Raw genomic sequence first — 12763 nt, 5'->3', positions numbered from 1 at the left:
TAGGTATACCGATGATCGAATCTCGGGCAAGTTCTATACCGACAGACAAAGGGAATCGTATACGGGATTGATTGAATCCTTGACATTGTGGTTCATCCGATGAGATCATCGTGGAACAAGTGGGAGCCACCATGGGTATCCAGACCTCGCTGATGGTTATTGGCCTGAGAGGCGTCTCGGTCATGTCTGCCTGTCTCCCGAACCCGTATGGTCTACACACTTAAGGTTCGATGACGCTGGGGTTATAGGGAATTGTTATACGAGGTTACCGAAAGTTGTTCGGAGTCCCGGATGAGACCCCGGACGTCACGAGGAGCTCCGGAATGGTCCGGATGTAAAGATTGATATATAGGACGGATGGTTTCGGATACCGGAAGTGTTTCGGGCATCACCGGTAACGTACCGGGACCATCAGGACCACCGGAGGTGGCCCCGGGGTCCACCGAAAGGGGGCAACGACCCCGGGAGGTAAGGTGGGCCAAGTGGGGAAGGGAACCAACCCCTAGGTGGGCTGGTGCGTCTCCCCACTCAGCCCAATGCGTGGGGGAGAGAAAAGACAAACCCTAAGCCAGGTGGGCCTAAGGCCCACCAGGGGTGCGCCACACCCCTCCTCCCCCCTTGGCCGCCGCACCAGCCCCCATCTAGGGCTGCCCCCCCCAGGAGAGGGAAACCCTCAAGGGGGCGCATCCCCTCCCTCCCCCTATATATAGTGGGCACTTTTGGCCATTGGAGATCAGACTTTTGCCTCTCTCTCGGCGCAGCCCTGCCCTTCTTCCTCCTCCTCTCTGCCGGTGCTTGGCGAAGCCCTGCCGGGAGACGTCGTCTCTCCATCGACACCACGCCGTCGCGCTGCTGGAGTTCTACCCCAACCTCTCCCTCCTCCTTGCTGGATCAAGGTGCGGGAGACGTCACCGGGCTGCACGTGTGTTGAACGCGGAGGTGCCGTAGTTCGGCACTAGATCAGAATCGCTGCGAGTACGACTCCATCAACCGCGTTCTAGCAACGCTTCCGCTTAGCGATCTTCAAAGGTATGAAGATGCTCTTACCCCTCTCTCGTTGCTGGTCTCTCCATAGGAAGATCTGAATATGCGTAGGAAAATTTTGAATTTATGCTACGTTATCCAACATGAAGCCACAAGCCGCACCCTTCCTCATTTCTCGTGCATCTCGCACACCGCATAGACAATCCCTTGCACACACACATCAACACCAGAAAATTGAGCTCATCCACGCTCCCTCATATCTCGTGCATCTTACACCCCACTCTAGACAAACCCTTGCACGCCGACATCCAGCCAATCGAGTGCATCCAAGGCAAGCACTTCCATGAAATTAAAACACGAGATGCACAGAAACGAGAACAAGGTGATTACTGGTTGTAGGCGATTTGCTCTTCCTCCATCACTCACAACAACGTCTCTCATGCCTCCACTACTTGCCAAGCACTAATCCGGAGAAGTCCTTCGTCGATGAAGCAACACGACCTTGCTCATTACCACCGCAACCACTGGCACGCCCGCTGCGCGAAAACAGTATGCAGTCATTATAAACGACGAGAGGTAGAGGGAGACGGAGTGGGGAGAGTGGGGAATCACTAGATTCGTCGCCGGATAGGTAGAGAGGAGGGGCAATTTTGAAATTGGAGTCGTTCCTCTCCGCGGGGGTGGGTGGGTGCAATGAAAACTACGAATGTTAGGATGTGACGTGGCTGCGATGGTGGTAGTGGACTAGTCGCTCACTGACTAGAACGCGACACCTTCGTGTCCATTCAAGATCCGAGTGTCCGGGATGGTGTGCCCTTGCGACAAAATAGCAACACAGCTAGCCTTTAAGAATCTAGAATGTTATTTGATGACTTCAGTTACATGATCTTCCTATTCCTATCTGCTATCCATGGACACGTGCAAACATTGCCTACTTTGCTGGTGGTATCTCTGCGAGTAAACTTCTTCCTAGTTTTCCTTCCCCCTTCCTGGTAAAGAAAATAGTTATCCTTCCTCGCGATCTTGCCCGCAGAATCTCCAATCTGACGGCCACAAGATTTTCCGCTGAAGTAGTAATAACCAGCCTTACTAGTGGGCGACGTATGCGTAGAAATCGTACTCCCAAATTCCAACCTCGCCGGACTCCCCATCGTTCCGGCCAATCCACATCGCCGAACAGCTCCAGCCCAAACCCTAGCCCCGCACATGGAACCCGACCCCGCCGCTGCTTCCCCGTCTTCGTCGCCCTCCTCCGCCTCCCCCTCGCCGCGCTCCAAGCGTCGCCGCACCGACCGCTATGCGCTCGGCTTCGAGTTCGCTCCGCGCTCTGCGCCCTCAGCCCCGGCCCCGCGCGCGACGCCCGAGTGGACGGAGGACTCCACCTTCGCGCTCCTCGACGCCTGGGGCGAACGCTTTGCCTGCGCCGGCCGCCGCAGCATCAGCGCCGGCGAGTGGCTCGATGTCTCCCGCATCGTAGCCGCCGCGGCATCCCGCCCTGCGGGATACTTCTCCGAGGCGCAGTGCCGCAACCGCATCGACACCCTCAGGAAGATGTTTAGGAAGGAGAAGGAGAGGTCCCGCCTGGCTGCCCACCGCTCCAGCAACCCCTCGCCCTCCAAATGGGTATACTTCGACAAGATGCTGTCCCTCATGAGCCCACCGACGCCGACGCCACCGCCACTGCTGCCACCACTAACTCCTCTCGTGACGCGGCGCCGTGACACGCATCCAGTGCCACGCCGTTCGTGGGGGGTGGACGTTGCGGAGCTTGTGCTCGCTGGATGTAGCAAAGTGGAACCACGGAATTCAGTGTCAGATGCGCAATTGAGGGAAAACCAGACATATGAGACCGGCGCAGTGCAGGGGGACGAGTTTGCGATGCTCACGGAGTCAATTGATAGGCTTAGGGAGGTTTATGAGAGGGTGGAGAATAGCAAGAGGCAGCACATGGAGGAGTTGAAACGGATGCGGAAGGATATGCAAAGGGAACTTGAGGTGAGGCGGAGAGAGATTTTGGAGAAGGCACAAATGGAGATTGCGAGTCTCGAGGAGGATGATGCAGAGGGTGCTGTTAACAATACATTAGGGGATTACAATGGTGTTGAGGAGCACAACAATGGCGCTTTGGATGCTTCTCCTTAGCCCAGCACCTACAAGTTCATGAAATCAGGTTGGTTCATTTCATCTATGATTACAAATTATGGGCCAAATCATGTTCCATAGCACTCTATTTAGATTATGTTACATTTCTCATGCTCTATGACTTACCATGATGGGTGCCTTTCTTTAATTTCATTTATAGCGAACTGAACACAACATTCAAGAAAGTAAAATAGATGTGACCAACTGTACTTGATAGGTCTATTAGTTACACACCCATGTTATCGTCCTGAGGGGCTGAGCCTTGTATAACACCTTTAATTATTTTGTAGGGTCTTGCATTTATGATTTGTTCAAAGTTTTGTTTGAAGTTTAGTCTGTATCCACAAATATCAGAAGGAACATGCTAGGAGAATTATAATGTGGTTGATTTTAGGTCTGTGCAAAGAAAATGAAATCCTATGAGAAGGCACGGCCAATTGCCTTAATGTATTGATGATTTAGATGACATGAACATCAGTAAATGACTATGGTAATTATAAGGAAATATGTCTAAGTGCAAACATTGTCTTAAAATTGCCTACATTGCTATAGCAGAATGAGATCAGCTATGAGTTGTTGAAGATATATGCTAGGTTAGATCTGTGTTGCTACCATCGGGTTATTCAAAATTTTATTTGAGATATTTTTCAAGCAACCGGCAAGAGCTCTTTCTTTTCATTAAGAATAAGAGAAATGACCAGTTAATAAGGAAATCTGGTTGAAAACCGATATATTTGATACACGCGCACACACCAGACTCGAGGCTCCACACCAGACGAGCTGGTGCCTCTGCGACCACCGTGCACCACCACCAGGACTTCATTTGAGATATAGGGAAATGTATTATACTACTGGAATTTCTAGGTCATATATTGACTTGTGTTTGCAGCTTTGGACTATGAAAGATTCGATATGCATATGTTGTCGGCCTTCTTTTGCACGCTCTGAATCAATTATGTACTACAAGTTGCGACCTCTATCTATGCCTATATGGCACTCGTTGAGCTTGATTTATGTTACCCAAATATGCATTTTTTCCTTTACAAATGAAGCCACTATTTGTGAAAAAAAAAGAAGTTTGAAAAAAGATCACAATATACGTTGTGGCATCTTGGAGCACCAGCATGGAGGCTGTTATTTGTTTATACTTCATAATGAAACTTACTCAAGATAGCATCTTCTTGAGAAGTGTGTCAACTCAGTATTAGTCAAATGATGCTTCAAAAAATTTATGATGGAAAGAAGGATAAGTCCTCTTCTCAAGCTAGTAATTTGTTTCCAAAAGACTGAGGGTGTTTGTTTACAAATTACCACAAAATTAGAAATTTTCTAAGCAGCACTATGCGTATCCGAAATTTGAGCTATACTCTGTTATCCAGTGATTTCACAGCAAACACATGGATATCTGTCTAGTTTCACTCTTCAATACTGGCTTTTCTGTTGGAGTACTTCAGTATGCACTAGTTGAAATACTGTGCCTCCTGTTCCTTAATGTTCGATACTTAGTTTACCTCTTTGGTTGGTGCTAATAAATCTTTGGTGATGTGGGAGTCATTTGGAAAAGCCAACTTTGCATGGAGCCTTGGAGCTTGTTGCTTTGTGTGGTTATGATCGAAATGTTTGAATGCATCCTTGTGAGTAGCTTTTAGTTGGTGTCAATGAACTGCAAGTCTGCAACTATCTATTATTACAACACCCTTTTGTAATATATGTACAAGTAGTCGATTATAATTCCTAACTTTTGGTGAGTACAATTAATACAACAAGTTTTAGTACCATTACGTAACTTCTGGATGTTGGATGTTGACCAAATGGTTCATGGAAGCCCCTGTTGCAGTGAAAATCCCACATAATTGTCATAATATTATCAATAATATGCCATGTCCATATGACCATATTGTTTTTAACAAGGTGAAAAGGTCCTTATCTTTTTGCACAGGTGGTTTGGTCACATTGTTTTATCCAGATGGAATGTTAGTTTCTATCGTGTACTCCCTCTGTACCTAAATAATTGTAGTTGGGGAAAACTAGTCTAGGTGACTACATACGGAGCAAAATGAGGTACTCTACACTCTAAAGCATGTCTATATACATCCGTATGTAGTCCCGTAATGACATCTCTAAAAAGACTTATATTTAGGAACGGAGATAGTAAAATTTAAACAGTCCAGAGCTTGAACATGGAAGTTGACTTGTTTAATCTTCGCTATGCAGGAACAAAGCTGGGATTTCATGTCAATAGCTGGATTCACAAGGCGTTTCAGACACGAAATAGGGATTTCACGTTGGTATCTGGATGTGCAAGGGCCGGTAGCCTTTATTACGATTGGTAACTTTAGATATTAGGATTGTCAGATATCCGAGTTTAACTCAATCTGTCGACACCCAGTGTAGTTTGTTGTATAATTACCTTGTGTATTACTCGTGTGATGCTGAACAAAATGGCAGTGATCACTTAATTGTTGTATTTTCCCCACTTAGGGATGACCACGACGTGGATGAAAAATGAATATGGATCAATAGCATGTGATTTGACAATATAAGCTTGGCTAATCTGTAGTGCTAGTTTGCAGCTGTATTCGCCCAGATACGAGTCATTCGTTATTTTTCCAAGTCTTTGATTCCTCGTTGTCTCGCTTAGTATTTGCTCTGATTTAAAGTTGCTAATGCTGTCCAAATTCCTGTGGCCAAATGGCACATAATCTTGGTAAAGCTTGTGGAATGGAGTAATTAACCGTGCAGATGCAGTTAATTGTCAACTAGTTATCCCCAAACGATCATTGTTCAAGCTTGTGGCATGGTAAGTTGGCACCAAGAAATGGGAGATGCAGATAAGCCATCAGCCTGGAAACTACTACATACGACAAGCTATGCAGGTAAATGCAGCCCTACAAAGTACAGTATGAATCTAATTTCCTTTCCTTGGTTGTTTCAAACATTGCTTAGTCTGAGGTGAACTAGTAGCAGTAGTTAATTAACTACTCGGGGAACAGCTCTTCGTTGACGGCAGGTGCAATCCACTGGATCTGGATGTGGGTGATCTCCCAGAGCTCATCTCCTTCTCTCTGCACCAGCACCTCCTTGTTCTTCATCTCGAGGATCATCCTCTTGAGCATCCGCGGCACCAGCTCCTGCATCACGCCGGCGCCGCCGCCGGCCGCCAGGTCGGACTTGATGCAGGTGTCCATCCGACGCAGCACGCCGAGCCAGAAGGTCCGGAAGCCCGGCCCCTGCGCCAGCGTCCCCAGGAAAAGCACGAAGACGTCGGCCAGCAGCTCGGTGGCGGCGGCGAGCGTGCCCTCCATGCTGCGCGTCTCGCGCTCCGCGCCCTCCCGCCGGGAGTACTCGAGCGTCTTCTCGTGCAGGTCGTCCACCATGGCGAATATGACGAGGTTGAAGCAGGCCAGGCAGCCCGCAGGGCCCAAGTCCAGGTCCCCCGCGGCGGCCAGCGAGAAGCTCCGGCCCAGGTCCGCCACGGCCTGGTTGCGGATCTCCTCCCGCCGCACCAGGCTCGTCTTGCGTAGCGTCTCGGCCAGCTTGATGAACATGTTGGTCGCCAGGTTGCCCATGCGCGACGCCTCCTCCACCGACGACGAGCTGTTGCCGCTCCCCGGATCAGAGTAGCCCGACTTGTGCCACTGCACGATACACTTCACGGAGTCGGCCATCAGCGCCAGGATCCTGGTGCTAATCTCGAGGGGGCTGATCTTGAGCGCCGCGAACCCAAACGCAGCCTCGATGCAAGCGGCGTAGTTGAAGCGCGAGATGTGCGCCCCGTCGCTCATCAGCTTGATCATGGCAGCAACGGACTGGTCGAAGGTCTCCGGGTGCCGCCCCGTGACCGACAGCAGATGCAGCAGCGTCTTCCACCCGATGGGCGTCTGCACGCTCCCGGCGTGCTCCATGATCAGCTTCACGATGCACTCCGAGATGCCCTCGCAGCATGTGTCGAGGATCTCCTTGTCAAGCTTCCACATCAGGTTGATGGACTTGCAAATGAGCTCCTCGGCCACGCGGTCGGGGCTGGGCTGTCCAGGGAGCAGCTTCACCGCCACCTTGAAGAGCACCACGATGGCCTTCTCGGCGAAAGGGCACGCCGAGAAGAGCGGCAGCTGGGACACGGCCGTGAAGCAGTCGTGCATGTGCTGCCAGAAGGACGCGAACCGCTCGAGGTTGGCCAGGGACACGAGCAATATGAGGTCCCAGCAGAAGGCCACCGTCTCCTCTTCCTCGATCGGGGTGCTGAATTTCTGGCCCTTGCCGCCAGCCGCGAAGATGAGCGCCCGCCCAAGGTTCTGCAGCGACTCGTCAGGCAGCTTCCCGCTCTCCGTGAACATGCTGCCGATCTGGCATTGCTGGATGATCTTGAGGTTGTTCTCGAACTCGCTGCCCACGGTCAGCAGCGACTCGCCGCCGCCGTCAAGAGACATGAACTGTGAGAACCGGCCGATCATGCCGGACACGTGCCGGCTTGTCCCGGCGCCCCGTTCCGACGAGGGGAAGATGACGCCTGAATCCGACTTGCCGCGATGGCCTAAACGACTGGACACGGTGCCGTCCTGTTCGATCACCGACTGGGGCAGCAGCTTGAGCCGCTTGAGCTTGAGCAGGCAGTCGATGATGTTCTTCCAGGCGCCTCGCACTGACTCTCCGAACCGGTTGGCGATGGTGAAGAGAGCCAGTGTTGACATCCTCGGCTTGAGCTCATTGCTGAAAGTGAAGATGGTCTCCTCCGTGGTGGCGTAGGGGTTCAGCAGGGTGGTGAACTTGCAGAGGCAGCAGAGGAGCTCGTCAAGGACGTCCTCCAGCCCGTAGCGCGCAATGCGTGCCACAGAGATCAAGCCCTCCACGCACTGGTTCAGGATTTCCTCGTCGTCCGTGTAGTCGAATATGGCAGCCAACGTCGCGACGGCCGGCCCGGACACAGCAATGAACACCTCACGACTGAGCTTGTGCTTGAAGTCGCAGGGCGTGAACGGCTCGATGGAGCGCGATCGCTTGACGATCTCCGCCCAACGGCTGGTGGTCATCTCGATGTTGGTGGTGCCCTGGCTGAACATGGTGATGGCGTTCACCGCTATGGAGTGGAAGAGCTCGGACAGGTACTCCCTGGGGAGGTCCTTGCCGGAGTTGATGGCGCGGTTGTTTCTGATGAAGTCATCCTCTGACATCTTCTTCTTCACCTGAGGGTTGTGCAGGTCGGTGTTGAGCATGATGACGGAGTAGCAGAGGATGAAGGCCGCGTCCTTGGTTGCGAAGACCTCCTGCGTCTGCTGCTCGTAGAAGCGCTCCGAGAAGTGCTCGAGAACCCGCTGTATCTTCTGCGACTCTCCCGGCAGCCGGAACGTCTCGAGGAAGGTGCGGAGCGCGGTGTCGAGGATGGAGCCGGCGAAATCAAACGTGTCGGTGAACTCCTTGAGCACTTTGAGGTTGAACTCGTCGGGGTCGCCGAGGAACTCGCCGATCTTGACCTTGTCGAGTCCCGGCGAGTAGCGCAGGAAGTAGGCCATGCTCTTGGGCTCCGGCGGGGTGGGCACCAGGTGGCAGAGCTTGAGGAACTCCACGCCCTTCTTCTCGTCGCGGTTGTAGTGGTTTGCGGCGATGGCCACCTTCTTCTTCTTGAGCTTGCGCTTGCGGACGAAGTCGACCCAGGTCTCGTGGCCATGGTCCTCGCTAGAGTCCCACCGCTCCACCCAGAACAGACGGTACTCGGAGATCTCCACGTTGTACGCTTCCTGCTCCGGGGCCTTCTCGACCTCGACGTTGTCGGCAATGGTGGTGATCATGTTGACGAGGCCCTCGAATGCTTGGAGCTGAACGGTCGTCATCGGGTTCGACAGCGGGTACGCCGCCTTGCAGAGCAGCTTCCCGACTTCTTCGTAGACGTTGCGCATGAGCGGGTCGCAGTCATAGTTGACGTACATCTCGATCACGAACGTTGGCTGCCGGCAGAAGCTAATGAGCCCCTCGATCGCTACCTCCTGCAGCTGCATCCCGTTCGCACCGCCACCAACTCGAAGTATCACGTACATGAAGAATGCTTCCAGCTGGAGCTTCAGGAACCTGGAACAATATGCCATTCAAAACATACAGTACAAACGGATGGCATGATTAAGGGGGGTGTTGCATTACATGCATAATGCATTGCATACCTGCGCAAGAAGTTGTACAGGTTGAGAACCGTGCTGCAGATCATGGAGAGGACCAGAGGGCTGCACTCGGTGGCGTAGTGGATCAAGTGGTAGAAAAGATCGTCTTGGATGAGGTGCAAGAGCTTGGGATGCTTGCCAATGGCCTCGCCGCCGAGCTCCACGGCCGAGTTGAGTAGCACGAGGGCGAATAGCTGCACGTCCTCCTCGGAGGTGAACGCGCCGTGCCCCTCCGGCGTCATCACCATGTCGGTGGCGTTGAGCAGCAGCGAGCAGAGGAAGTTGAAGACATCAACCATGCACCGCGCGCCGAAGCCTGCCGCGGAGGTGACGGACATGTCGTCTTCGGCCTTCTCTCGGATGTCCGGCAGGCGGGCGAAGACGGCCTGCAGGATCTCGTGCATGCAGTGTCGAGCCGTGCGCTGCAGGAGCTCGCTGCCGCGGCTGCTGGCCGCGTGCTGCACCACCTGGAAGCACGTGTTGACCACGGTGCACACGGCGCTGTCCGAGAGGAGAGGCGCGGCGCGGGCGCGGAGAAGCGCGGCGAGCACCTGTAGCACGCGGAGGAGCACGGCCTCCTCGGCGCCGGAATCCGCGATGCGCTCTATGCGGCAGTTGGTGACCGCGGTCAAGATGGCCTGTATCGCGTCCCGGGCGCCCGGCGAGCACTCGTCGAACACGTCGATCCGCAGGATCTTGAGCACGGATGACAGGGCGACGCCGGTGGCCGCCGGCGGGACCTCCTCGCTCTGCACGACGTCGAGGAACGGCGACAGGTACATGGACGGGTCGGAGCAGCGCCACGCGCCATGGCGGGGCTGGAAGAGGAGGGCACGGAGGCTCTTGAGGGACTGGATGAGGCCCGCGAAAACGGCCTCCTCCGCGGCGGCGACCGCCGGAGGGAGGTAAGAGTAGGGGTCCGGGCGGCGGCGGATGACGGCGAGGAGCGCGGCCACCTCCGTGTTGAGCATGCAGGAGATGCCGAGGTCCTTGAGCCGGGGGTCACGGCGAGTCCCGCGTGCCACGGTGTAGGTGGGCGGGCCGTCGTCGTCGTCGTCCGAGGCTGGCGTCCTTGCCATTGCGTGCCGGTGTCGAGGATTCCTGGGTGCTCCGAGGTCAAGAGGAGGATCATTAACTTGTTCCGGAAAGGGCTGTGTCTACTTTGTAGATTGGAGGACGCGAATATGGTGGATCAACGTGAGGAGCGAGAGGAAGTTGCCCCATCGCTCATGTCCATTCTTGCCAAGTCGTGAATGATTTCCTCCTAATCTTGGACTGCTGCCCTTTTTTCTCTCTCCTTCAGCAAATGATGCCACTGTTGCAGACCGCAGACTGTTCACGGTTGCATGCACACGTGCCATACAAATCCTATTCCTACCAACTAGTTTTACAAAAAACCAGTGAAAGCCGCCGTATTTTATCTCTCCCTAATAATAAAACATAGATGACTTCCCGTCGTCATACTTTTACAAAAAAACCGTGTATTTTATCGAAATCAACCCGCAGTCCGGATTTAGGCGCAGGGCTGCTCTGGCGCGGGGCCGCGGGCGCTGGAGCACTGCAACAGGGCAGAGCTGCGGGGCGAGGCGAGGTCAACGGCGGTTGTCGCGGGAAACGGTCGGAGCGGAGCAGGGAGCTCACCCTCCTTCGATCCAGATCGAGGCGGTGGCTGGCCTGGAGCAGAGGAGAAGTGGCGCGCTCCGATGCGGCGGCGAGGCACGCGGGGACGTGCGCGGGGATGTGGACGGCGCGGGGAGCTGACGAGGCGAGGGCGAGCGCGGCTTGGGCACGAGCGCTGCGGAGCCGCTCCTGGCGTCGGGCCTTGGACGGCGCAGATCGGGCCATGGAGCTCCGACAGGGTCGGACGACGGCGACGGCGGCGCTGCACTGCGCGCGGGGCGCAAGGAGTGGGGCTGCTCGGGCCTGGGGTCGTGCGAGGAGGAGGCCCGTCAAGGGAGCAACGGGAGGAGCAACTCTCCCTGGTGCGTGCGTGCGCGTGCAAGAGGCGGCGCGGGTCGGGAAGAGGGCGAGGGAATCAAGAGGAGGAGGCTACAGCTCTCGGCGTCGCCTTCCAGCAAAACAAAAAAGCTGGTTTCAGCTAGACCGCTGCTGGAGCTGCGACGAGCCGACGACGGCTAGGCCGAGCTAGGCCTTCGGGAGGGCGAGGACGATGCCGAGGCGAGGAGGCATGGCGGCGGCGGCAGGGGCTCTCCGGCACGGATCTCGGCGGGGCTCAGGGCTCAGGACCATGGCGATGGGAACGGAGGAACAAAGGCGGTGATGGCTAAACTGCGGGGAAGAGAGGGGGAGGGAGAGAAGAAGGAGATGGTGTTGGTGCTGAAGCGAGAATGGCGACCCGACATGGCATGCAACGGGGAAGAGAAGGAGAGGGAGGAAGATGGAGATGGAGGAAACGATGTTGTGGATAAGGGGCATGCAGTGCATATCTCAGTGCGGATTTACCCCATCCTAGCCGCCGCTCTCCTAATTGCCACCTGCCCGTTTCTATTTCCTTTTTAATCAATCGTTGTTGATAGATGCACACTGACTGGAAGCTGTTGGATGCATCAATTACATTTTTTTTGCTCGTTCGTTTAATTTATGTGTGATTGTTCATGGTGTTTCTGTTGGAAATATGCCCTAGAGGCAATAATAAAGTGGTTATTATTATATTTCCTAGTTCATGATAATTGTCTATTGTTCACGCTATAATTGTATTGACCAGAAATCGTAATACATGTGTGAATATATAGATCACAATGAGTCCCTAGTGAGCCTCTAGTTGGCTAGCTCGTTGATCAATAGATGATCATGGTTTCTTGATCATGGACATTGGATGTAATTGATAACGGGATCACATCATTGCGGAATGACGTGATGGACAAGACCCAATCCTAAGCATAGCACTAGATCGTGTTGTTCGTCTGCTGAAGCTTTTCTAATGTCAAATATCATTTCCTTAAACCGTGAGATTGTGCAACTCCCGGATACCGTAGGAGTGCTTTGGATGTACCAAACGTCACAACGTAACTGGGTGATTATAAAGGTGCAATTTTCCTGATACCGTAGGAGTGCCCTAGGGTCTACACACTTAAGGTTCGATGACGCTAGAGTTGTAAAGAGAATGGTATGTGGTTACCGAAGGTTGTTCGGAGTCTCGGATGAGATCTCGTACGTCACGAGGATCTCCGAAATGGTCCGTAGGTATAGATTGATATATAGGAAGTCTTGTTTTGGTCGCCGGAAAAGTTTCGGACTCATCCGTAGTGTACCGGGGGTGCCGGGAGGGTGCCGGAGGACCCCCGGGAGGGGTGTGACGACCAAAGAGGTGCATGGGCTGTTAGAGGAGGTGGACCAGCCCTTATTGGGCTGGCCAAGGCCTTATCGAAAGGCCTATGCGCATAGGGATAGAGGAGATAAGGCAAAAGGCTTAAAAGAAAAAGGAGGAAGAGTCCTACCAAGGTAGTCCACCTCCCACAAGGGAGGTG

At 53.7% G+C, this 12763-nt stretch overlaps 2 protein-coding genes across 2 annotated transcripts; one reads left to right on the top strand and one right to left on the bottom strand.

The window, feature by feature from the left end:
- The first annotated feature begins 2064 nt into the window (after positions 1-2064).
- On the top strand, positions 2065-5704 carry LOC123444287. The gene is made up of 2 exons (XM_045120964.1): positions 2065-3154; positions 5341-5704. The coding sequence occupies exon 1, from the start codon at positions 2191-2193 to the stop codon at positions 3124-3126; it is 936 nt and encodes a 311-aa protein (XP_044976899.1). The 5' UTR covers positions 2065-2190; the 3' UTR covers positions 3127-3154; positions 5341-5704.
- A 144-nt stretch (positions 5705-5848) lies between these two features.
- LOC123444286 (ARF guanine-nucleotide exchange factor GNL2) lies at positions 5849-10656 on the bottom strand. The gene is made up of 2 exons (XM_045120963.1): positions 9279-10656; positions 5849-9189 (listed from the first exon to the last, which is right to left on the bottom strand). The coding sequence occupies exons 1-2, from the start codon at positions 10352-10354 to the stop codon at positions 6105-6107; spliced, it is 4161 nt and encodes a 1386-aa protein (XP_044976898.1). The 5' UTR covers positions 10355-10656; the 3' UTR covers positions 5849-6104.
- Between the last annotated feature and the right edge of the window lie 2107 nt (positions 10657-12763).

The sequence above is a fragment of the Hordeum vulgare genome, chromosome 3H, assembly GCF_904849725.1.
Source record: "Hordeum vulgare subsp. vulgare chromosome 3H, MorexV3_pseudomolecules_assembly, whole genome shotgun sequence".
Lineage (NCBI taxonomy): Eukaryota > Viridiplantae > Streptophyta > Magnoliopsida > Poales > Poaceae > Hordeum > Hordeum vulgare.
This window is presented reverse-complemented; position numbering and strand designations above follow the sequence as displayed.